The 27,563-nt window shown below is 30.9% G+C and overlaps 1 protein-coding gene across 5 annotated transcripts in view; it reads right to left on the minus strand.

Moving 5' to 3' along the window:
* Positions 1-2,536: 2,536 nt before the first annotated feature.
* LOC127729168 (rab GTPase-activating protein 1-like) overlaps positions 2,537-27,563 on the minus strand; it is a 73,272-nt gene continuing 48,245 nt past the window's right edge. For 2 of the 5 annotated variants that reach the window (XM_052236849.1, XM_052236848.1), the window contains 12 exons: positions 26,085-26,159; positions 25,245-25,370; positions 23,374-23,517; positions 23,075-23,116; positions 22,283-22,411; positions 19,708-19,800; positions 18,372-18,482; positions 15,941-15,970; positions 13,985-14,089; positions 13,137-13,220; positions 12,624-12,695; positions 2,537-7,366 (listed from right to left, as the gene is read on the minus strand). In XM_052236849.1, coding sequence (XP_052092809.1) covers positions 7,046-7,366; positions 12,624-12,695; positions 13,137-13,220; positions 13,985-14,089; positions 15,941-15,970; positions 18,372-18,482; positions 19,708-19,800; positions 22,283-22,411; positions 23,075-23,116; positions 23,374-23,517; positions 25,245-25,370; positions 26,085-26,159 — 1,332 coding nt within the window. In that variant the 3' untranslated portion in view covers positions 2,537-7,045. Of the gene's footprint in view, positions 7,367-12,623; positions 12,696-13,136; positions 13,221-13,984; positions 14,090-15,940; positions 15,971-17,162; positions 17,405-18,371; positions 18,483-19,707; positions 19,801-22,282; positions 22,412-23,074; positions 23,117-23,373; positions 23,518-25,244; positions 25,371-26,084; positions 26,160-27,563 lie in introns of those variants that run through there. The other 3 variants (XM_052236852.1, XM_052236850.1, XM_052236851.1) reach the window with 2 other exon arrangements.

A 27,563-nucleotide genomic window follows, 5' to 3' on the forward strand; every position in this document is an offset into this window, starting at 1 on the left:
GGCCATAATTCTGGGTCAGTTATTAAGCCTGGTCAACATGACATTGGTGATAAGTCTTGAGTCAGTTATTAAGGCCTGGTCAAACATGACATTGGTAATAAGTCTGGGTCAATCATGACATTGGTGATATGTTTTGATTAAAAATTAAAAAAAAAGATTCAGAACTTCAAGTCTGGAAAAAGAATCTATGCAAGTTTGGTCGAATTCTGTTCAGCCCTTTACAAGGAGATGCAGGCGACAACAAATGTGATACCTATGTGTGCCTTCAGCTTTATTATCAGGCCACTCAATAATGTCTGATGATCACATGCACATTTATTGGTTAAGGAACTCTATGATTCTTTGTTTTCATTTCAGAAATCCAAGAATTAAGCTTTGACCCTCATGCAAGTCAAATGATTTTTGCCATTTCTTCTGAAGTCAAAATTGGCTGGTGCAATTTTGCAGGTTTTAAAATGGGTTATCTCTTCTAATATAATTAAGGCAACTTTAAAAAGAAATCAGTCAACCAGATCAAAACTCAAACTTAATCTGTAACCTTTGATGATACAACTATACACTAAATATCTAATAAATTGTTTCAGGCACTACAGAAATAGGTTATAAGAGCAAAAATAATTCCAAGCAATTTCTATGTCCTAGGCTCACAACTTCACAAAAATCACTCAACCGGAATGAAAATCAAATTGATCTGTAACTTCTTATAAAAAGACTTATGATATAACAAATAATCTTATGTTCAGTTTAATTAAGATCTAGAGCTGGCATGTCAGTAACTGTTAGTAGTCCTTTGAAAATTTATGTTTATCATTGTCATTTTGCTTAGTTTCTTCTGTTACCCATTCTAACATCGGACTCAGACTTCTTTTAAATTGAGTTTTATTGTGTGTATTGCTGTTTGTTTGTTTATTCCACATTGGCTAGAGGTATAGGGGGAGGATTGAGGTCTCCCAAAACATGTTTAACCCCTGACGCATTTATGCACCTGTCCCAATTCAGGAACCTCTAGCCTTTATTAGTCTTGTGTGTTTTTTAATTTTGGTTCATTTATATGTTATGTAGTTAAAGTGGCATCAATTTTGCTTAACTAATATACTTTATTGTTTAGGGGCCAGATGATGCCTGCTTTAGGGTGATGGATTTTTCTCGCTGCGTTGAAGACCCATTGGTGGCCTTGGGCTGTTTTCTGCTCTTTGGTCAGGTTGTTGTCTCTTTGACACATTTTCTGTTTCTTTTCTTAATTCTATCTAATCAACAGATTGAAGAATAACAGAAAAAGTGTGGAAAACTTTTTTCTAAGTATCAAGAATATTTCTTGAAACATTTGTTTACTTTCTGGAACAATCTGTATTATCAGACACATCACTAAAGCCTAAAAACATTTTCATCTTAGTTAAGCAAACAACTATTTATCAATCATTTTCATCTACTGAAGACTTTGAATGCAAAAATTTATGTTCTTTTCTACTTCTGAACAGTTCCTGATGAAGTAATGCAAAAGATAATGATGAAGAATGGATGCTTAACATCTGCAGCAAAGATTACTTGAATATTCAGGACAATAAAATGTTAATAAAATATACATATATCCTGCTTTGTACTACATCAGCAGGCTGAACCAGATTTTTGATGTGATATCTCACAAGGTAAAAAGCATTCTGTGAGTATTGCATGGCAATACATAGTCCCCTGCCAGTTACAAATTCAATGGAAAGAAATTCTAACTTGATCTATAACTTGTCATGGTGTAAATTACATAAAAATATCAAGTCAAAATCTTCAAGCATGACGAAAAAAACTTGAAAACTGATTATTTAAGTGAATTTTCTATGTCCACAGACCATAACTCTGCACAAAATTATCAGACTGGAACAAAATTCCAACTTGATCTGTAACTTGTCATGATAAAACTATATACTAATTATCAAATCAATATCTTCAAGAATGACAAACAAACCTACCACTAAATTTTTCAAACAATTCTACTAACTAATAAGTATTTCATCAAAAATTTAATTTTAGGGAAAGGGCTGTAACTGAACAAAGAGATAAGCTAAAATCGTGAAAATTGAACTTAACCAGTAACTTGTCATGATAAATCAATAAACCAAATATCAAATCAATATCTTCAAGCACTTAGAAAATTTTTTTGGAAAACTGATTTGCTGGACTGACAGATGGACAGACAGACAGACAGAAGCACGGAGTGCAAACCTAAAGTCTCCTTCGACTTCGTTTAACAATCTGCATGAAGACATGCCACTCTATCCAGGCACATTATTCTGACTTACATTCAACAATTATTTGTTCTTTCTCCTAAATGATGCATGCTAGGCACAGAAGCAACAAATACCAAATTTTAAAGTTTTGGTTTGACCCTGCCAATGATCAAACCCCAAACCACCCACATTCACCGCAAGCACACTAACACAAGAGTAATTTAAAACAATAAGATGGAAAAGTCTTAAGTAAATCTGAAATGCAGATTGCAGAGCAAATTTTAAACTAAATCTTAATTGTAAAAAAAAGATAACTATTTGCTTTATATCTGGAATTTATTGGATTTTTTTGTAATATTATTATTATACACTGTACAACAATAAAAAAGCTCAATATCAATATCTTAGCACTAAATTGCACATTGTTTGCTGTTTATAATGAGACTGGTTTTTGGATACCATTTTGGTTTAGGAAGTACAGTATACACACATGTCCAACTCTTGGAATTCATTTATATTATGACTACCATTGAAATAACCCTGGACACAGGAAACAAAGAAATGATATTTCAGCAATATGATCGTCTTTAACAATGACAACTGTATAAATAATGATCATCAGATCATCAAATATCTATGGCAGTATTGAGTATATTCAGCAGCAAAAAAAAATGCAGAAACAAAAAATATCAATGGAATGTTTTACTGGGTGGAAAATTTTAAGATGGTAGCTTTTGGAAAATAATGTTTTGTTCTTTTTAGTTCAGAATATTGTTTCCTGATGATTATTTTACCTATATATTATGTTACAATCCTCTGATTACCATGGGAACGGTTACAGCAAATTTATTCTTAAGTGGCATGGTATGTAACACAAAGTTGACACAAGATAAATAAATGCTTCAGAAATTATATTCACTGCATTGAAAACTACCAAATAATTTTGGAAATTTAAAAAAGTTTTTAAGCACAAGATAGTCATTTGTTAATATTGGCTGAAAGTTTTACTGTTCATTTTTTGTGTCAATGTACAAAAAAATTAATAAACAATAACCATAGCCAATAAAAATCAACACTTGCATTTTGGTTTAAATAGTTCATTTTTTAAATCTTAATGTAGAAAAATAAGTTTACAAGGTAGCTAATACAATAAGAAAAGTCAGTTATGTCCACTTAAAAATAAAAATTTCTGAAAAGTCATTTAAATAACTTCAGAAAACATTTTGGGTTTGAAATATAAATAGATTAATAAGATGAACAGACTAGCTTTTTTCAACACATGAAATTTTAATTTCTTTTTACAAAAAAATAAAAGATTAGGAAAAAATAGGCCCATTTGTTATTCATTGTCTGTGAAACTTTTTAACTTTTTAATGTGGCAATAACACTGCCCTTCACTTTGATAACAGTTTTATTTTTATAATAATTCTAAATATATGCAGCAGCTCAGAGAAGTTTTATTTTCTATAAGCAGTATTTATTTTTTTCTACATAAATATCACAAGATATGAATTCTACTGCCAGAAAAATAATCTGCTTCGCCTAGCGCAGCTGGATACGACCGCAGAGGTCCAATCATGAACAGTTGGGGCAAAAATGGACACAATATTCAAGCTTGATAGAGGTCTGAATTGGGTTGTAATTAAATATTGACACATTATAGATTTCTGACACAGAATAAATGTTGTCCAAGAACTTGAAGTTGGTTATATGATTTGAATTTATATTCAATTGAAGATTTATTGCTTTTGTGCAAAACACTGTGCTGTTGCGCAATACTAACTTAATCTGTTTACAGACTATATACAAAGAATTAGAAAGATAAATTGCGACCCCTAATTTTTCTTTGGAAAATTGACAATTTCTTAAACCTTGAGGGTAAAAAATTGACCCCCCCCCAAAAAAAACCAACTTTTTTTGCACCCCCCTTATTCGAAAAAAAATAACATTTGAAGAAATTTTCTATTTGTAAAATGTGGTACAATTTAAGAAAAATCAATATACTTAAACACAAGTTATTGCCTGAAAATTAAAAAAATGCTTGTTTTAGACCCTTTTTGGCCCCTAATTCCTGAATGGTTTGGGCAACTACCCCCAAAATGAATCCCAACCTTCTACTTGTGGTATTGAACCTTGTGGTACAATTTCAGAGCAATCACAATACTTATACACAAGTTATTGTCCTGAAGCTAGAAAAATGATTGTTTTGGGCCCTTAATTCCTAAATGGTTGGGACCATCACCCCCAAAAACAACCTTCCTTGTGTGGTATTGAACCTTTTGGTTAAATTTCATAGAGATCCATACACATAAACTTAAGTTATTATCCGGAAACCAAATGTCTTCAGAAGACGCCGCCGACGTGATAGCATTATATGATCCCAAAATTTAAATAAAAATAGAACTTGGCAATTCTGTTAAAGCCCATGAAAGTAATACCTCATGAAAATGCCAAGACTTGGCTAGGTGGGTATAAATGTGTTTTAAATGATTAAAATGCCAGATGGATGGAATAAATAATTCTGAATGAAACTGCGATATATCACAAAATTATGCCAAAATGATTTGTATAACAAAACTATGTACAACATGTATCAATCATTGTGATATAAAATGACTAGAATTTAAATTTACCACTATCACAAACTTAAACAATTGTTTGCCTCTTACATACTAAACAATTAACATACAAAATTTTACCAAGTTTGCAACAAACTTGTCAACAGTATACCGTACAGTTAATTAGGGATATTCCTTTAAATAGAAAAATGGATGTGGGAGGTAGGAAGGAACTTTCTAGTAATTATTTAACTAAAACAGCAAACTGTTACCTGAAGCCAGAAGCAGAGGGTAACATTTAAGGTCTGAGGACCAATGAAAACAATAGTAACTGATTTGTTCTACTCTTTTTTCAGAAAAAAAAACAAATAATATGATTTCCATGCAGACAACATTGTAGAAATGAGGTAATAAACCAATCAAATTAAAACATGTTGTCGACAAGTTAATAGCCATTCAACAGTCCTAAAATTATTCCCATGAAACAGTCATTTTGAAAAAGTTGATCCTGGCCATGTTTTATGTAATACAATAAGATCAGAAAATAAAATAAAAGGTATGAAAATTAAATTGTCCCTTATGTTAAATGCATTCAATATTGTAAATTAACCCTGTCATTCTGAAGTATCTTTATACAGATAAAGGAAAGGAAACTATTCAAATTAAAAATGTTCAATGCCCTAAAAATAAACAATTCATAACCAGTAGTTAATCTGCAAGGACTTCCTGAGGAAATAAATTGAGAAGAAGGGTTAAAATCTGTAGGTCTTTCTGGTGTCATCTTACACAGTCATTACAAGTTCAGTTATTCTTGACAAACAAATTAAAGCAAGATCAACCTTGACACTAAGGCCAACTAAAATCAGAATATATTTTAAGCTATCAGTCTACATAAAATGACTTTAAGGTTATAGTACCCAAATTGCACCTAGTACCCAATTTGCACTCAGTCAGCATAAATAACAATGAATATCTTATAGGTTTTCTTAGAGACTAAACAATTCATATTCATCGTTTATCATTATGCATGTTTTCCAACATATCTAAATATTCTTTAAGATAAACAAAAAGGTCACATTATATATCAACAGACGAAGACTCCACTGATTTTTTGATTTTTTTACAGAAATGTTGCATGCAACATCTACAAAATGTCAAGTTTAAAAATGGAAAATTAAAATATGTCACAGACATCCATTTCATACAAAATGCAGTACATGCATGGACTGTTGTCAACTTGTTAATAAATGTAGAGAAATAGAACATAACATCAGTTATTCAATTTTTATGGATGTGTTGTTAAGCATGGGTTCAATTTAGGTACTCCTCAATACAGAATCTTGGATCGTTTGGAGGTTGGTTCAAAGCCATTTTTCATTGATTCAATATGGATTCGAAATTAAATTTGTGAAACTTTATAGTAACTAAGGATACATCTACAAAATAAATACAGAATGGGAACTTTTGTCTGTTTCTTAAAAAAATGGAGATGAAAAAACTGCAAAAATAGGTGCAAATTAGGTACCCTCACATTAGAGGATTTATCAGTTAAGCTCTAGGTCTAACTAAAATGACTGGATACAAGCAAACACAGCTTATATCTTTGATAAGTGTCTTCCCAATTTTTTTTTTCCATTTTGGATTGAAGTTTAAATTTCAGAATTTGTTCCCTATAAAAACAAATCAGTAAAAAATTATCAGAATGTTATTCCCCATACTGTTAACAAGTGACAGTGACAAATATTTTTTGTCTCTTTTTTCCACACTTTGTACGTGTTTTACACTGCATGGTTTTATTTCTTCAATGGGAACATTGGATAAACAGCAATAATGTAAAATACTCAGCTCACACTTACAAAATAAATACATCTGAAATGTCTCAACAGCTTATTTCACAGCCTTAAACATTCAAAACAAAAAGAAAACTTAAACAAATTCATAAAACCACACATTCTACATCCACTGTTGCTCTGATACAATTTCAACTCATAAACACAAAATCTTTCATCCACAAACAAAACAACTGAAACATGTCCATTCATTTTTCTTTTTCAAAATAACAATTTGTAACTTGTAGTTAGGTTCCTTCCTTGTATGATTTGTCACCTCCTTGAAAGAGTTGATAGTCTTTTGTCGCCAAGTGTCTAAAATGATTGTAATTCCTAATAACTAATCTGTTATTTCCTTTCTATGGTGTTTGGTTCCCTCCTTTATAGAGTTGATAGTCTTCTGAACCGAGTGTATTTAAATGATTGTAATTCCTGATCACTAATCTTTAGGTTCCTTCTTTGTATTATGAGTAGTCACCTCTTTCAGAGAGTTGATAGTCTTTTGAAACCAAGTGTTTTTAGAAGATTGTAATTCAGTTATAGTAGAATTTAACTGATGTGTTAAGTCTTGTGTTTTACATTCACTTTCTACTAAAGCTAGCTTTGTTTGAGCTAGTTCGAGTTCAAGCTCTCTAATCTGTGCCTGGAGGTCTAAATATTTAGGGTTCAGAGAATCAGGATCAACCTTTGGTTCAGGAAGTTCTATCTTTCCATCATCTTTAAACATCTTTGAACAATTGCCACATGACCTAACTTGTCCCTAAAATAATATAAAGAAGCTCAACTGAAGAAATAGATCATGAAAATTCACATATTTCAGAATATTTTAAAACATTTCAAACTAACACTGTTGTCATTACTACAGAGAGCTGTAATGTTTATGTATTCAGTAAAATACAGAATAATAGAAAAAAAGAGTTTTACAAAATTTTGCTCATAATACTATTCCTTGATCATGAAGAAGCTTCTGTAAAAGTTTTATAAAATTCTGCCAAAGTTTGACAAGTTATCAATGTCTTTAAAAACTTTAACCAATAAAATGCTCCGCAGGGCGCAGCTTGATACGACCGCAGAGGTCGAACCCTGAACAGTTGGGGGAAGTATGGACACAACATTCAAGCTTGATACAGCTTTGGATTTGGATTGTGATTAAATATTTGACACAGCATAGGTTTCTAACACAGATTGAATGTGGTCTAAGAACTTAAAAATTTTAAATTGGACATTCACCTATTATGGTCCAATATCCAAAATCTAAATACATGGTTAGATTCAGCATATCAAAGAACCCCAAGAATTCAATTTTTGATGAAATCAAACAAAGTTTAATTTTGGACCCTTTTGACCTCAATGTGGACAAAGTTGATAACGGGGCCCAAAAATCAAAAATCTAAATACATGGTTAGATTCAGCATATCAAAGAACCCCATATATTCAATTTTTGTTGAAATCAAACAAAGTTTAATTTTGGACCCCGATTTGGACCAACTTGAAAACTGGGCCCATAATCAAAAATCTAAATACATGTTTAGATTCAGCATATCAAAGAACCCTAAGAATTCAATTTTTGTTAAAATCAAACTAAGTTTAATTTTGGACCCTTTGGACCTTAATGTAGACCAATTTGAAAACGGAACCAAAAATTAAGAATTTAAATACACGGTTAGATTCGGCATATCAAAGAACCCCAATAATTCAATTTTTGATGAAATCAAACAAAGTTTAATTTTGGACCCTTTTGACCTCAATGTGGACAAAGTTGATAACGGGGCCCAAAAATCAAAAATCTAAATACATGGTTAGATTCAGCATATCAAAGAACCCCATATATTCAATTTTTGTTGAAATCAAACAAAGTTTAATTTTGGACCCCGATTTGGACCAACTTGAAAACTGGGCCCATAATCAAAAATCTAAATACATGTTTAGATTCAGCATATCAAAGAACCCTAAAAATTCAATTTTTGTTAAAATCAAACTAAGTTTAATTTTGGACCCTTTGGACCTTAATGTAGACCAATTTGAAAACGGAACCAAAAATTAAGAATCTAAATACACGGTTAGATTCGGCATATCAAAGAACCCCAATAATTCAATTTTTGATGAAATCAAACAAAGTTTAATTTTGGACCCTTTTGACCTCAATGTGGACAAAGATGATAACGGGGCCCAAAAATCAAAAATCTAAATACATGGTTAGATTCAGCATATCAAAGAACCCCATATATTCAATTTTTGTTGAAATCAAACAAAGTTTAATTTTGGACCCCGATTTGGACCAACTTGAAAACTGGGCCCATAATCAAAAATCTAAATACATGTTTAGATTCAGCATATCAAAGAACCCTAAGAATTCAATTTTTGTTAAAATCAAACTAAGTTTAATTTTGGACCCTTTGGACCTTAATGAAGACCAATTTGAAAACGGAACCAAAATTTAAGAATCTAAATACACAGTTAGATTCGGTATATCAAAGAACCCCAATAATTCAATTTTTGATGAAATCAAACAAAGTTTAATTTTGGACCCTTTGGACCTCAATGTGGACCAATTTCAAAACGGGGCCCAAAATCCAAAAACTAAATACACGGTTAGATTCAGCATATTAAAGAACCCCATGAAATCAAGAATAAAACCCCATTGAAATTGGTCAAGAAATAAGCAATTTATAGGAAGTATCTTCTTTTGCACAATCCTGTGCTATTAAATATTTCTTGCTATTGCGCAATACTGTACAATTGACAATTTCTTGCTATTGCGCAATATTGTGCTATTGGATATTTCTTGCTATTGCGCAATACTGTGCAATTGAAGATTTCTTGCTATTGCGCAATACTGTGCAATTGAAGATTTCTTGCTATTGTGCAATACTGTGCAATTGAAAATTTCTTGCTATTGCACAATACTTATTATATAATAATTTATCCTGCAATCAGCCAACTATTATACAAATAACAGGTACACAAATAAATTTTTGCTTTATTTGTACTTGTACAAATAAAATCTCCTGTTATCCCTCTTCCATGATGAGCAAGCGGTAGTGTGGATATTTCTTTTTGCGTACCAGTTCATTTTGGTGTCCTCTTCGCGGTCCGCGTTTAAACTATGTCGATTTCTTTGAAAAATTAGAGACAATGATTTAGATTTTAACAACTAAAGTTTCAAGTGTTGGGTAAAAATTTCAGGATAAAAACAATATATGTACATTGTCGGAAAATATATAATTTATTTGTACTCGCTGCGAAACAGGAGAAAAGCTCGGCGAGCCTCGCTTTTCGTCCTGTTTCTAAAGCTCATACAAATAAATTTTATATTTTCCGACAATGTACATATATTGTATATTTACACATCCTGTTTGGTGTGTATCTCCTACCATATCATTATTATTTGATTTTAAATATAAATCAGAAATAACCAACTTAAAATGGAAAATTTTAAAAGAAACAAAAAAGGAAAAAAAGAAAAAAAGGAAAAAAAAATAAATCCCCCCCCAAAATTTTTTGAACCCCCATTATGATTCATCACCCCCAAACTCAATCCCAGCCTTCCCTTTGTGGTATGGTACCTTGCAGTACAATTTCAGAGAGATCCATACACTTGAACACAAGTTATTGTCTGGAAACTAGAAAAAAATGTGTTTTTTGGCCCCTTTTTGGCCCCAAATTCCTAAACGTTTAGGGCAATTACCCCCAAACTCAAACCCAGCTTTCCCTTTGTGATATGGAACCTTGTAGTACAATTTCAGAAAGATCCATACACTTACACACAAGTTATTGTCATGAAACTAGAAAAATGCTTGTTTTTTGCCCCTTTTTTGGCCCCTAATTCCTAAAATTTGGAGGCAATTACCCCCAAAATCAATCCCAGCATTCCTTTAGTGATATGGAACCTTGTGGTACAATGTCAGAGAGATCCATACACTAACACACAAGTTATGTCTGGAAGTTACAAAAATGCTTATTTTTGGCCCCTTTTTGGCCCCTAATTCCTTTACTGTTATTACCATAACCCCCAAAATCAATCCCAACCTTCCTTTTGTGGTATTGAACCTTGTGGTAAAATTTCATAAAGATCCATTCACTTAAACTAAAGTTAGAGTGCGAAAACCAAGTGTCTTCGGACGACGACGACGACGACGCCAACGTCATACCAATATACGACCACAAAAATTTTTTTGCGGTTGTATAAAAACTGAAACTAAATGTTGCAATGCAGACAACGATGGGATCTAGGATCACTATATCTAGCCTTCATCTCAACTTTTGTTGCAGGCGAGACAAAAATGTATAAAAAATGCAATTAAACAGGAAAGGTAATAATAATAAATGACTCTAAAATTTCCTTTCCATGAAAATGCTATGAGTCATTGGATACATGTTTTTGCATGATGTATTCCATTAATATTTATATATTTTTTTAAACAAAAATAAAATGCTCCTCAGGATGCTGCTTGATATGACAGAAGAGTTAGAACTCTGAACAGATGGGGCAAGTATGGACACAACATAAAAGCTTGATACAGCTCTGAATTTAGATTATCTAAAATATCTGACACAGAATGAATGTGGTCAAAGAACTGAAAAATGTGAAATTGGACTTTTACCTTATTATGATCCAATATCCAAAATCTAAATACACAGTCAGATTCAGCATATCCAAGTACACAAAGAATTTAATTTATTTATTTATTAATGGACAATATTAGCTACATTTTAAAGGGGTTTGTTTCATAAAAAAAAAAATATATATAGCATTCTAAAAATTAATTTATAGAGAATAACAAACAAACCTACCATGAAGTTCTTCAAAAAATTAACAAAGAAAATGAAGATACAATTTCCAAATTATCCTTCATCATTAAAACAATGTAGTTAAAAAATCTAAAAAACTGACCATCAATTATTTTTCAAAATATCTAATAATGAACAGTGAATTTCAAACTATATTTAATCATAATTTCTTTTCTAAAAAAAGAATTTGATGCTGTATCTATTTTCAACTATGAATCTACTTAGATTTCTTTTAATTGTGCAATACAGCTTTGAATTTGTGTTGTGATTAAATATTTGACATAGCATAGGTTGCTGACACAGAACGAATGTGGTCTAAACTTAAAAATTTGAAACTGGACATTTACCTATTATGGCCCAATATCCACAATCTAAATACATGGCTAAAATCAGCATATCAAAGAACCCAAAGAATTCAATTTTTGATAAAATCAAACAAACTTTAATCTTGGACCATTTGGACCTCGATGTGGGCCAATTTGATAACGGGGCCCAAAATCCAAAATCGAAATACAGAGTTAGATTCAGCATATTAAAAAAAACATATGTTCAATTTTTGTTGAAATCAAACAAAGTTTAATTTTGGACCTTAATGTGGACCAATTTAAAAACCAGGCCAAAAATCAAACAACCTAAAACATGTTGAGAATAGGCATTTCAAAGAACCCCAAGAATTCTATTTTTGATAAAATCAAACAAAGTTTCATTTATGACCCTTTGGACCTTAATGTGGACCATTTGAAAACAGGGCCCAAAATTAAAAATCTAAATACACTGCTAAATTCAGCATTTCAAAGAACCCTAATTTCTAAACAGTTAGGACAATAACCCCCAAAATCAATCCCAACCTTCCTTTTGTGGTATGGAACCTTGTGGTAGATTATAGAGATCCATACACTTATACTCATGTTATTGTCTGGAAACCAAACGTCTTCAGACAAAGACGACAACAACATCATACCATTATACAACCACAAATTTTTGCGGTTGTATAAAAATATATCATTAACATTTATTTAAAATATTCATTTACAGAAAATTAAGGTAGGTACAGGCTTAGTGTACAAGCCACCCGAAAAACTTCCTTTGTGAAAACATGAGATAAATGTCAATGATTAAAACAACACAACAACACATTTTAGAAATTTGAATGGTATCCTGACAATTGATTGGTTATAAAAATCCTGGTTTGAGACTGTAATAATAATGACATTATACTTATGAACCTTAATTCTTCCAATCTCCTCTTTATTGGCTGTTTGTTGTTTTTCGAGTCTTTCACTTAACTGAGAACAAATCTAAAAAAAAAAAAATAACAGAATTTAAATTTAGTCAATAAATTAATATTGTAAGAAGAGTTAAAGACTGGCAAGAAGTTGATTTAAATACATACAGATTCATAAAGAATGAGGTTTATTTTCTTTCAAAAAATACACTATAAAATAAGATTTTTTTTCACCAAACAGTATTTTGAGATTCGGTTATTTGTGCAAAGACTTCTTTCTTCCAGTATGTGTCCACTATTTTTTTAACAAGAGCTACTTTATGTAAACTCTGTGATATGTTCCTTTAGTTTTGCATCTAAAAACATACAGGTCAGTGACCAATTATATTTGTTGCCTGTGTTAATTTGAGGGCAAGTTGTCATTAATTTTTCTGTGGTCATTGTTTGCTGTTGATAATATTGTAATACTGATGTTATACTAATGAGGAATTCACCTTTGCCAACTATTTATTACCTGTTTATAATCAGCAATTATTACAGCATTTCTTTTACCATCAGCTTCAGATTTTTCCAGTTCTCTTCTACACATTTCTTTAACCTAAAATCACAATGATACTGAAATAGTTTGTGAACGAAAAAATATCTTCTTCATGTTGAAGTAAATGTGACCTTAAATTTTCTTCAAATCATTCAGTAATTTTAGTTATCATTATTAGCTTCATGTTTCATGTTATTCTTAGTTAAATTTGAAATTTAAACTTATATATAATCATAAGGTCAACAACACATCTAAATTTTCAGCCTTCTTGTAATTAATAAAATCTATTAAAACTGATAAGAATTTAAAAAAATAACATCATAGTCTGTACTTCCTTATAATTGTTTTTCCCCTTACATTTTATTTATTTTCTTAAAAACTGCCTTGATGGTCTTGTTGTTACATTTCTTTTATGTTAGAGGTCATTGTTAGAATACTCTTTGGGTCAAACAAGTTGTGAGGTTTTCAGTTTGATAAATGATTTAAGGTTGCAACACAGATTGGCTCTATAAAACTTGAAGCATTTACAAGTAGGCAAAGACTGATCAGTTTTAGTAAATTTTCCATAAGGGGAGATATGTGCAGACTGATACCAGCATGCTACCATGTCAAAACTCTGGCTTAGTGTTACAGTTTAGAACGAAAGGATTCATCTTCTTTTAACAACAACACATTCCCCGTCCTGAGTAATTTATCTCTTCATCCAAGATATTTTTACAATTAGACAGAAGGGATAAGTTGCATGACTCAATATCTACCATGGGTGCTTTTTGTAACTTTGTAAAACCTTTTTGAATATTGTGCAAATGTACGTCATTCCTCACCTGTGATGATTCTACTTCTAATCTCTGTTTTTCCTCTTGAATATCTTTAAGTAATTTTTTAGCCAAGACTAGCTCACCAGATAGCTCTTCACATTGATCTTTATACTGAAAGTAAAATAGAACACTAACACATGTTAATCTATTTCATCCACTTTAATATAGTCATTTATTTTACTATTAGTATCTAGTGTTAACAATAGGTCAAAGTTAATTTATCAACGTCAGTCCTGAGTACAATATGAAAATGTCAATTCTAATTTTGGAACATTATTTCAATTTTAAAAATAAATAATCATTTTAAAACATATATTCAGGTAAGTTCCTCCAAACCCTTTCTCATATTAAAAGTCATATAACTGTTTATTTCGGTTTTTAAAAGTACCAGTAACATGTTTTTATAAATATTAATGAAATGAAACCTAATGTGTAATTTTAAACACTGTTTTGGAACAAAAGTAAAGATCACATTCCTCATACTGTACATGCTTTTAATAGTTAGACATGTGGTAAAAATATACATCGGCTTCAAATATAGTTTGGAGCTAATCATTTGTCAACTGTCAGTAATTTTGATGGAAATGAGGAATTAACCCAAGTGAGAATGCTATGGCTATTTTTGAATGTATATGTAAACCCCACAATGAAATTTATAAAGGTTGTATGTGCATAACTGGAAGGAAAAAACATAGTCACCGCATTTAGTGTACAAATTGCTTGTTATCCAATAGATTAAAGATTAAAAAGAAGTTATGTGCTTAACTTTTGAGTCATTTCAAAAATTCAATGTAGAACAGAGAACGTAGCATATGAAAAGGAGGTTTACAAATGCCCTATTTAGGTACTGGACATATACTGATGCTATTTCACACCAAAAAAGCAAAAATAGTGTTTCCAAACTTAGTTTTTTATCCGTCTCATATATCAAAACATCTTTATGTAGAAAAAGTACAATAAATCTATGACTGATTTTTGATGGGTTTTCAAGGTTATTATATTATATTATAGGTTAACAAACTATGTAATAAAGATAATAAATAGAATGTTAACCTATCCCTTTCTTTTGTCTACTCCAACAATGATAACAAGCAATTATACTTCATACAGAGAATACAGTATAAAAGATAAAGTAACCCAGGTCATAATAACAGGTTTGTTGAAGCTCAAATCGAAGTACTGTGGATTCAGTTATTTTCATGGCTACCAATTTTCATGGATGAAGGAAAACTTGCATTTTCGTGGATATTTGATTTCGTGTTTTTGCTGAAGTCTGCATACAAACATATAGACAATTTGTAATTTGTTGATTGTTGAACTTCTAGGTTTCCATGTTTACAGGAAATCCATGAAGATTGGTATCAAACAAAAATAATGAATCCACTGTATAAGATAGTGAATAGTCCTCATAATGTTTTATCATCTGATTAGTTAAATGAAACTCATTTCTTAAAAAATTAATTGAACAGGACAATTTTCTACATTTCATGTTGTGATTCTAAATTCTCAATATTCTGTTGATTGTTGCAGAGAGAATAAAATCTACATGAAACAATGTCATGCATATACCCGAGTCAGACCAATTTTTACACATATAAGTGTTGATTATCAACATCCTCTTTAAGTCTGACTATACTCGAATTTTTTATTCACAGTATTCATTGCCTGAACTATAAACTTGTGATTTGAAATGTATGACTTCTTTTTTTTTTTTTTTTTTTTTTTTAATCTAGAGACATATATGATACATGTATTTGCAATGCATATTATATAGTATTGTTAAAATCATTCACTTATAAGAGACACAGTTTTAATTTTCTAACAATTTATGTATATATATATAAGCAAAGTTACTATAGTTCTAGACATATTTGATAGACTGTGTATTAAAGTTAGATATAAGCTTCATATAAATGGTGACACATAAAGTTCATTCAACAATCTGGCATCCAACAGTTTTACCTGTTCTACTGGGTCCTTCTCAATTTCTGGCTGAAATATTGTCATAATATTTGTACTGTGACTGTGCAAGTTGTAACTGATACATGTATTGTCAAAGTATCTCATTCAATTTTCCCCAACAGTTCAATATTAACCTTTCTTTCATGCAAACAAATAGCAGAGTACTGAGTAGTATGCCTCACGGTCTCAAATGTTCAGAAAAACTGATTGACTTACATGCCTGAAAATCTGTCTTTCAGAAAATTTCAGATAAATTAGGAAAATTTTATTGGCTCCACATTCAACAAACCTTTTTACTGGACTCGCCCGTAACAATTTTGATTAGAATTCTTTACAAAAGATTATCACCGATAAAATAAACAATTTATCCAAATCTAAACATTGCATGAGCCTTAAATTCCTTTTTTTGGTAATAAATGTAAACAGCTCAACTGATGAGAGTGATACACTGCTGTGAGTTTGTCTATGTACATCATATCCTGAAAGATGATTCACAGACCAAAACAAACTTCATTTTCCATTTTTAAAACAAAATTTCGTTAAAGATCGAATGATCTGCCTATCAAACATCAAATATTCTCCGATATGTAATATGAATAAAACATTTTACTTTAGATTTATGCTTATTTCATTAAAGGCTTCTAATTTTTTATAAATTCTAAAATCACAAAGGGAACTCAAATGCATGATAATATCTTTGACTTTTTTAAAATCATTTCATAAACCCTTTATGTGAGACTTATGTAGATATAGCACCAGAAGATCATTTTAGACTGATTTTAAACATACTGACTTCTTTCAACCAGAAATAATAAAGTTCAAAAATGGCAGGGAATCAAAACTAACAAATATTTCATGCAAAGCTCCTTTTTTTTGACATGAACAATGCCTATAGTGCAAAATAAGTCATTTTGCATTTCTGAGAGAAACTCTTATCTAAAAATATGGCAAATATTATCACCACAAAAATCATTCCTAAACTGATTCATGCCTTCAAAACAAAAATCCTGAATAAAGAACATAGAAAATACAAATTCCAAAGTTAACCCTAAGTAAAAACTTATAAAAATACAGAAACTTTTCTGAAATAAAGGTATGCAACTGGATCAAAGGTAATGCAAGTTATCAAAATGTACATAAAAAACTGAACAACAAGAAATATTTTCAAAACACTTTTTCATGTTATTTTCTAGCATTCCTACAGAAATCCCATGTACATGTACCTCAAGTACATTACAATGACTCTTAAAATTCTCTACTCTGTTTAATACATTAATTGGTGAAATAAATCAGACAACTAGCAGTAAACACCTTTTTGTTGACTATACATTTATCTAGCAAATAGGATAAATAATCATACATTTACATCATTTTTCTGAAAGCAAAGTTATATATTTTATTAGTTTTAGATATCATTTTTTTATCTACCTTTTTGTCTACATAATGTACCATTACAAAGTCAAACTATAAAAGTTGAAAATAAATTATTGTTGTTGAGGAAATCATGACATATAAATTGTTGTTAGTTCCTTATATCTACAGAAAATTGTACCAATTTCTGATCAGGATTCAATAGAAGATATTTTTTTAATATAGCTGCTCAAATTATCAGACATTTTGCTACACTCTATATTTTTTTTAATGTCAATCATCTTGTGGAAATGAATTAGATTACTTACTAAGATCACAGAAAATTTAAATCACTTCACCCATAATATATTTATTTGTGTCTCAAACATCTCTCCCCTCAATTTCTACATACAATCCTTTCTTTTAAATGACAATGTTCCTCTATGCTTAATTTCTTCAATTGTCACATTGTTCTTGAAATAATACACAAGGGCTGTTTATTCTAAATATACATGATACCCAGGCACTTTCAAAATGGAGTAACCACCTATAGACGGATATTTAGAATTTCAGTTACATTTTCATTTTCTTGACACCCACCCATTGTGACGATTTCCTTGGGTACCATGCATGTTTGAGTGATTAATGTAAAATAACAATAATTCAATCATCAGATTTACATGTCTTTCATAGGGTTATGCAAGAAAACAGTACATAAAGGTTTCTTAGGGCACTTTTTAAAAAGTCTTCCATGGAAGTCACCAAATAGTTAATGCTAAAATATGTTAAATTTATTTGAAAGTGCCAACATTGACTCCAGATAACCTTTTCAGGAGCAGTCCTTAAAATGTGTAGCTGCAATTGATGATATTTAACATTATCTACTCATACTTTACCCAGCAGCAGGAATCAGTAATGCTTGAACTATTAATAGGAATTTTAAAAATGGAGATGATTGTAAATAAGATGGCAACCCAACAGCAGAAATGCATCTAAATTTAATATGATTATGTGTATTATAAATACATGATTAAATCATTGCTATCTACAAAACTCTAAAATAATAATGTAAGTTGTATACCTTGTCTAATTCACTTCCAAGTTTCAGCTTACTTTCCACCATTTCATGTGCTAAATCATCATTTTCTTGTTCCAGCCTCATGTTAGCATCCAGTAATCTCTGGTTTTCTCTCTACAGAAGATAAAACATTATACCTGACAGTACATGTATAATCAATGATAATATAAAAATTGCCATTCATTATAACAGTTGAAATGTCTACTCTTCTAATCCTCAGTTAGAAATACAACAATGTATATAGTGCCCTAATTATTTGATTTCATAGTAAACAGTGATATTGAAGTACAATTTGAAATGAATGTGTCTAAAATAAACATTTTTATTGTAATATAATAGAATAAACAGCTGCGCCATGAGCGCATGATACGCCCGTTGCATTTTCAAAGAATAAAGTTCAGTCACTTTTCAATGTCATATCAGAAATTTATGAAAATCGAAATGGAGCTTTTGTCAATAGATTTAAACAATTCACCAAAGTTACATGAGAACTGCTGAAAGCATTTTTGAGGTATTGTCCGAAAACTGGAAAATCCCCCCTTTTTTAATGAATAAAACACCATAACTCGGAAACGTAAAATCTAAAATTTATAAAATTCGAAAGGGAGCTTACATCAATAGACATTAACAATTGACCAAAATTTCATGAGAACTGCTAAACAAATTTTGGAGTTATTGTCCGAAAACTGTAAACTGCCCCTTTTTTTAATGAATAAAACCCCACAACTCGAAAACCTAAAATCTAAAATTTATGAAAATGGAAAGGGAGCTCATGTCAATAGATATAAACAATTCACCAAAATTTCTTGCAAATTGGTGAAAGCATTTTGGAGTTGTGTTCAAAAACTGGAAAATCCCCCTTTTTTAGTGAATAAAACCTCACAACTTGGAAACTTAAAATCTGAAATTTATAAAAAAACGAAAGGGAGCTCACGTCAATAGATATAAACAATTCACCAAAGTTTTATGCAAATTGGTTAAAGCGTTTTTGAGTTAATGTCCGACATGTTGACGACAGACGGAAGGACGGACAGACAGACCGACAGAGGTATACCATAATACGTCTGTAAACGGGCGTATAAAAAAAAAGGATATGGGGTATCCATCCCTGACACAAAATCAATACATAAACAGCAAAAAAAACACAAAAAGCAAAGGAACAGCACTAGTATTGCTGTTCTTTATCTCAAAGTCACAGTGAGGCCTTCAACACGGAGCAAAAAAAACCCTCATATAGTACATTCTAAGTGTTTGTCACTAAGTCTGAGTTAAAGTATCACACCAAATACATCACTGTTCACATGAAGATTTAACTTGAATTACAAAAATATAATCAAACCTCAAATTTTTCCACTGGATTTTCTTGCTGTAGTAACTGCTCCTTCATTGCTATGTATTCTTTTTCATATTTTTTCAACTTGTTGGTTTTCACCTATAAATACATAAATCATGTCAAAATATGTTGCTGGTGTGTGTACTTTTGATAAGGTATCAATGAAAATTTATATAAACAAATATCAGAATGATGAATGTAATTAATTCTAAAACACATTTAAATTATCAATGGTTACAAACTTGTTTCTAATTTTAATTATTTATGGTTAGAAACTTGTTCCTCATTTAAATTATCTTTGTTTTAAAACTAGTTCCTAATTTAAATTATCTTTGGTTAGAAACTTGCTCCAGATCTTAATTATCTTGGTTAGAAACTTGCTCCAGATCTAAATTATCTTTGGTTAGAAACTTGTTCCAGATCTAAATTATCTTTGGTTAGAAACTTGTTCCAGATCTGAATTATCTTTGGTTAGAAACTTGTTCCAGATATTAATTATCTTTGGTTAGAAATTTGTTCCAGATCTTAATTATCTTTTGGTTAGAAATTTGTTCCAGATCTAAATTATCTTTGGTAAGAAATTTGTTCCTAATTTAAATTCTTTTTGGTCAGAAACATGTTCCTAATCTAAATTCTTTTTGGTTAGAAACTTGAGGCTTAAATCAAAATATTGTTTGTTTGCAGTTTACCGACCGACCCTTGAAAATCAACCCGAATGTGAAAATTATTGTGCTTTTAATTTGAAGAAATTATTTTTAATACTTCTATAGATGGATCGGGAACATCGGGTCATTTCCGAAATTGATTTAAAGTCTAGGTCGATTACACGTTTTAAGTTCGGTTTTTCTTACCTTTCCATCAAGCGTTCATCGGACCGTTTAATGATAAAGCACATGGAGATTGTTTAGTTACAGGTATCTATGAAGTCATGGAAGAGTACCTTACGATGTCGTCTTCTGTCAATATTAATACAAATAACAAACTAAAAAGTTTAATAGTAAACTTAGTATACAGATTTAGGCAGAGTTGCACATAGAATTATGTCTTCGATGTCAGATATCATGGACGATGATGCAGCGGATATTCATAAAACCGACATAACCGTTTCTGTCTCAAAAAAAATGGGTATAGAATGTTTTGAGCCTGACTTTAGGGAACCAATATCAGTGGTTAAACAATTTGACAGCAGCCTGAAGTATAACAATATTTTCTATAAATCGTTGTGAAGACGACAAAGATGAAACACTCCTCCATGACTTCATAGATACCCTATAAACATGCCAATGGATAGACAATGCCAAAGCATTAAGAAGCCAACTAAACTGCACAAAGATGTAGAGAAAATGAATGATTTACTTGGAAAAATAAATATATATTTTCACTTAGTATATTAAATCTATCTTCGCTTGCAATGAATATGCTCCTTTAGGATAAGGAGGGTTGCCCCACTCATTGCAATTATTCTCTCTTTTAGGATATTAAATATACCCAAACTGTATGAATTGAATTAAGTATACCTAAACTGTGTGAACTGAATTAAATATACCTAAACTGTGTGAATTGAATTGAAACATGTCCTTAGGAGCTGTGCTGCCAAATTTTTTTATGCAGTCAAAACATTTCAGTACAGACCATTTACTTTTAAAGGGGTGCTATGGATTTCACCACAAAGTCTAAGAATTATTTGGTTTTCAATGAAGCCTGACATCAACATATCTTTCAAAATATAACCTTATTACATGTATAATTAAATATTGATAGAAATTTGAAAAAAATCAGATGTCTTATATATTTTTTTTAAGTTGCCTTTTTTGTTCAATTGAGGAAGATTCAATGCAAGGTTGATTTTTTTTTTATTGAAAACACTCTTAGACAAGAAGTCTGGGCAGGTGTTTATAAAGCTTCAATATCTACATTCTTCTGATGAAAATACTTTACTCATGAAAGCATTCTAGTCAAGAAGTATATATGTCAGTGAATATAATTCTTTAAAAATAATTCGTCATTTCTTGTTTATAAGTGTTCCAGTATTTTTATTATACCATATTTTTATGCCCCATTTATGGGCATTATGTTTTTCGGTCTGTGCGTCCGTTCGTTCGTTCGTCCGTCTGTCCGTCCGTCCGTTCATCTGTCTGTCCCGCTTCAGGTTAAAGTTTTTGGTCAAGGTAGTTTTTGATTAAGTTGAAGTCCAATCAACTTGAAATTTAGTACACATGTTCCCTATGATATGACCTTTCTAATTTTAATGCCAAATTGGAGTTTTGACCCCAATTTCACGGTCCACTGAACATAGAAAAACATATATTGGATAATGACATTATGTTATAGTTTCAATTTTGATTAAAAAGTTTTTAATCTGAAAATGCCTGTTCATTTCATAATGGCTTTCAGTGTTTATTGTTTTAAAATGTTTTTTCTCCACGAGAAACTTGGTTTGTGTAATTGCTTGTTTAAACCTTATTTTGGCTAATAAAATAAAATATTTTTCCTACCTACCGACCCTTCAGTCTGAAGGTACAGTTGGAAAACTGCAAACAAACATATTTTTAAGGTTGGCCTGAACTACTCATGCTAATACCTTTGCATTGATAGACGCCTGAATCAATTCTTTGGCAGCGATGTCTCCTCGATATTTCTTTGGTAAGCTCACTCTGAAGAATTTCAGTATACCTTCAAAGTCTAGGGCTAATAGGTCTTTTCTAGAACACTACAATAAGATTCAAAATATCAAGTATAGTCAGATTCAAATACTTTTCAAATTCTGAACTTTTTTTTCTAATAGCACTGTTAAAAAGGATATAGCTTTTATAGATTTTATCATAAAATAAACTTTAGATATTCCCTCCTCCATTACACATACATTTTTTTAGCTTCCTTAATAACACTTTTTATCAGCCTTTATCTATGCTAATGGCAGACAACTGCAGCATTAATTTAGATCATTAAAACATTTTACTGGATCAGATAATTTCAATGACACTTACCGGTAATGGAAGGAGTATCACCAGTATGTGCCAAGATTTTTCTCTCCAATTTTTACACAATTTTAATTCAAAGTTACATTAATCTGGTCTAAAATACATAAACCTTGTACAGTTCCATCTAATTCCATATATATAATGACTGAAGCTCACATTTTGACAAGAAGGAGCCAAGAATCCATTTCATGAGGCTCTCGTAGATTTGTTTGTTCATAATTTACATACTTTTTATAAAGTTATATGCACAATAGTCAAAATGTGTAGTCTTTTAAACAAGGTGAAGATAAGACCCATAATAATACACATGGCTACATGTATTTGCCATAAATTTATATACACATGAAGACTGTCCTATATTTATTTCACTAATTCAACCATAATAATCTTACCTTTAACAATGCCACTGCCACACCCATCAGAAATGTACTGCCCTGGAAATAAAAATACTTACTGTTGATACCATTATCTGCATATTATCATTAAAAATTACCCTTGCTTTTCTCAGATATTCTTATTTTAATTCACAGTTACAAGTTTTATCTTCAATTTTTTCACAGTTATCTATAGTGTTATTTGAATTGCTAAATCAGAAGAAAATGTACTGTTCAAAGTATAATTTGTAATATGCTACAAAAAAATGTTCCCTAAGAGGGTATGATGTAATGTTAGTTATGACAGAATAGATTACCTCTGACAGAAACATGTCCAATATATGGAATACCAAGTGAAGAGGAAACTTGGCAGTAAACAGTGTTAGGAACCATTGAGATGCAAACATGTGGATTTCCAAGCCCATCTCTGTAAAATGTTCAAATAAGTCGGGAATATGGTCCTACAAAATAAAACATTCATTTTTTAGAAATATGTTTCAAAATAATAATCTTCTTGTACTTCTCCCTGCATTTCTATCAACTATACAGCTAGTTCAAGTGGATCAGAGCTGAAATACTTGAGAAAATTTCAGTCGAGATTTCATTCAAGATTTCAAAACTACTATTACTCTATTCACCAGCAACACCAGAATACATCTAATGTCACATTATAATGGAAATGTCTGATAGTTTGTCAATTGTATGGTGATAAAAATAGAGCATAGCAAATATTAAAGTAAAACAAATGGAGAAGGTGTCCATGGGACACAGATATTGCCCCCACTTGCATATAACGTTATAAAGGGGCATAACTCAAGACCTGTAGAAGTGACGCCACCCAAATTTGAACTTGATCTGTGTGTTGTGATAATAAGCATTGTGTATAAGTTTCATAACCTATGGTTAAGGCTAACTTAAGTTAGAGAACAGAAAATAATTTTGGTACATACACACAAGGATAACACTTAACGGCCCCTCCGCTGTGGCCAGGTCTTAAAATTGGTTTACTTCATCTAAATATGGCAATATAAAAGTTTCCTTGACATATTGTGTTTTTTTTTACATGTAAATATTATCTATATTGATGGGATGTTGTGATCTTGTTTTGATATATGTATTTTACTATTACTTAGCCACTACTTTAACTTTCAAAATGAAGAACATTTAAAGCACTGTTATTTTTCTTTCTTATCTTTTATCATACTTATGTTCATCATGTTTATTCTTTCTCTAGCAAACCTGTAATATTTTTTAAGTAGTGCACCATAAAAATAATGAAACTGCTTAATAAATTTGATAATATATTGAGGAATTGAAACCGTTTATGGATACTGCAAGAGAGTAGGTTCACAATGGGCTAAAATTGGCGCTATGATTTTAACGTTTTTATTTAATCAGGTATAAATACTACAAAGGACAAGGTACGATAAGGCCCGTTTTTGGCCCCCCTATTTTCTCATTTTTTAAATTTTGTTTTTGAAAGCTACTTATCACGTTAAAATATTCCCTTAGGTTTGAAGTTTGTTTGGATGAACTTCAAAACCATTAATTTCAGAATATGGGTGAGGTGAGGAGGTTAAAAGGGCATCAAAAACGCCAAAAGGAAAAAGTACGATTTTTGGCCATTGTTTCTTAAGATTTAATAGCGTGCGCCTACGTGACCCGGAGAAAATTATGGCGATTTAGACAGCAAAAACAGTTCTCATGACATTGGAATAAAAAAAATCCTGGGTCACGTTGGCGCAGGCACTAAAAAACTAAAAATTAGTTGTACGGAACACCTGCAAAGTGAATAATAATTACAATATTTGAATAATAACAGAAAGTTTACCCCCTCACCTCACCCAGTTGCTAAAATTAGTGGTTTTGAAGTTCATCCAAACAAACTTCAAACCTCAGGGAATATTTTAACATAATAAGTAGCTTTCCAAAACAGAATTTGAAAAATGAGAAAATAGGGGGCCAAAAACGGGCCTTATCGTACCTTGTCCTTTCACATAGAAATTGTTGTGATATTACTATGAATACAAAATCACTTCTTTTTGGCAAATCACATTACAAATTAGGGCTGTTCCAGAAAATACTATGTCCCAGCAACAAGATGACCTATTGTAAAATTTTTAAAACTTTAAAGACTGATAATGATGTGACTACTATAGTATTTATGCGAGCTGTATACCAAGTTTACCTCCATCAGTCTTTCGAGCTGATAAAACTTTAGATGTAGATCTTCAAACCCTGGTTTAAACAGCTCTCTAACTTTATAATCAAAGCAAATCTTTATCAACACTGAGAAAGCCTGCTCTTCTGGCATCTAAAAGTATAATAAAATGTGGAATGAGGTCAAGTTTTGCTTTCATATGGAGTGTCCCTTTGAACAATCTTGTGACATGCTAGATTTATTGAGCATTTTTCTAGATACTTTACTTGTGTACACTATTTTCCATCACCAAAAATCAGAAGAGGATTATAACTGTTCATATTGTGTTTTGTTTGTTATGTGTTAATTTACTGTCTAGTATAATTATCTAGACAAACATAATCACAAATATTTAAACAGAAAACCCTTCTGATGTTTAAAGTCCCCTCAGAAGAGGCCACTTCTCTGTATTAGTTTTCTTTTATATTCAGTCCCTCATCAGTGTGCACCCCTGTTGTTATTAACCATCTGATGTATGGCCTTATTAGAGGGAAACAACTCTACTTTGTATTTGTAGAAGTTTTATTAGAGGCAATAAACTGGTCTTGTTTTTTTTTTATTATTCGAAAATATGTGGAAATCATATGTAAAAGTTGCAATTTCATATAAAAATTTCCATGACACAAGGAAAAGTTTAGCTCTTAATGGAATGTTTAGGTTATTTTAGTTATTTCCTTTGATTTTTTCTCATGTATTATCACATACCTTTTCAAATGAGCTTAAAAGGGTTTTGTAAATATAGGTCTGTAATACATATAAATTATTCACATTAATCTTAGTTATACTTTCTAAATTGTATTTCCTAACTAGATATCATAATTTACTTACATGAAGCAGTAAGGAAGCAGCTACAAATGAAATGCCTTGAACATATCCTATTTCTTCATCATACACTGAATATGCCTGCAACAAATCATGTTATCAATACAACATAACATGTTATCAATACAACATCTCATGTTATCAATACAACATCTCATGTTATCAATACAATATCATGTAACTAATATCTGAACATATAGTTTTTTAGTGTAAGTGATTGTTTTTATCATTCATTCAGGCTATTGCTTTTCTTCTGTTCAAACAACTAATAATGAATAAATGATCTCCCCCTACTTGAGGTAGATTGCTTCTAACGTTTTCAACTTTTCTTAATTAGTAAACCTCCTGGCTTGATCATAGGTTATGCATTTACACAGGTGGTAAATTGTTCGTAACCCCTCTGGATGTATCATTGGTATTGCAAAAAAAGTGGTGGTAAATCATTTGTAACCCTTCTGGTTTTATCATAGGTTATGCATACATACATGTGATGGACTGTGAAACTCAGATCAGGAGATTGGGAAATTTTGGTCCGGAGATTAGGACTCAGATCAGGAGGTTTTTAATCAACATAAATTTTGTCGAAATGTAACCGTGTGCTGTAGAAATTGTCATTTAAAGTGTTTTTTCTTCAATTTTCCATCCGAATGTATTATGTTTATAGTACCCTTGTACTTATAAATTTTCTCTATCTGTATTCAACATGTTCAAGCTAACATTCTTTTTTTTTAGTATGTTCTTTAAATTTTTTGTTTTATATCTTTTTTGGTACAATCACAGCTATCAGAACATTTGTTTAACAATCTGCAAATAGATCTTTTTTTGCAAGTTAAGCAACACATTTAGAATGAAATGATGGGTCATAATTATTATATAAATTTCAATTTAAGCCTTGAAAGGAAGTAAAGAACCCACAAATATAATTTTCAAATTATTATTTTTTTATTCGTCCTAAGACATTTAAAATCATTTAATTACCATTCTTTTATGATTATTTGTTCAATTAATATTTTATTTATATCATTTTAAAAATTTACATTATTTAAAGGAAAATAACTTAAAACAGGATACATCAAGGGAAGTAACCCAAAAATCATTTCAATTACAAAGTTTTTATTACACAACGGCAGTTAGCCTGTGGTAAAAATCGTTGATTACCAGTATGTTTGACACCCAAGCTGACAAGTGAAGCCATATAATTATGCATGTTAATTGATTTACAGGTAAAATATAACTTCAGGTAATGACTAATGTCAGTTACACCAGATATGTTGGGCTGAAATTTTTCTTTCATGAAATATTTCATACACAGGATTTTTTTCTCTTCAAAAGGAGGTTGGGAGGAGACCCCTGAAAACGGGATTATTGTACTCCCGTTGGGAGATTCACATGTATGTGCATATTCGCTGGTGGTAAATTATTTTGAAATTCTTTTTATTCCATATAATTTATTCAAAAAACTCATCATTCATTTTTTTGAGGAAA

Source organism: Mytilus californianus, unplaced genomic scaffold, assembly GCF_021869535.1.
Source record: "Mytilus californianus isolate M0D057914Y unplaced genomic scaffold, xbMytCali1.0.p SCAF_2, whole genome shotgun sequence".
NCBI classification, from domain to species: Eukaryota; Metazoa; Mollusca; class Bivalvia; order Mytilida; family Mytilidae; genus Mytilus; species Mytilus californianus.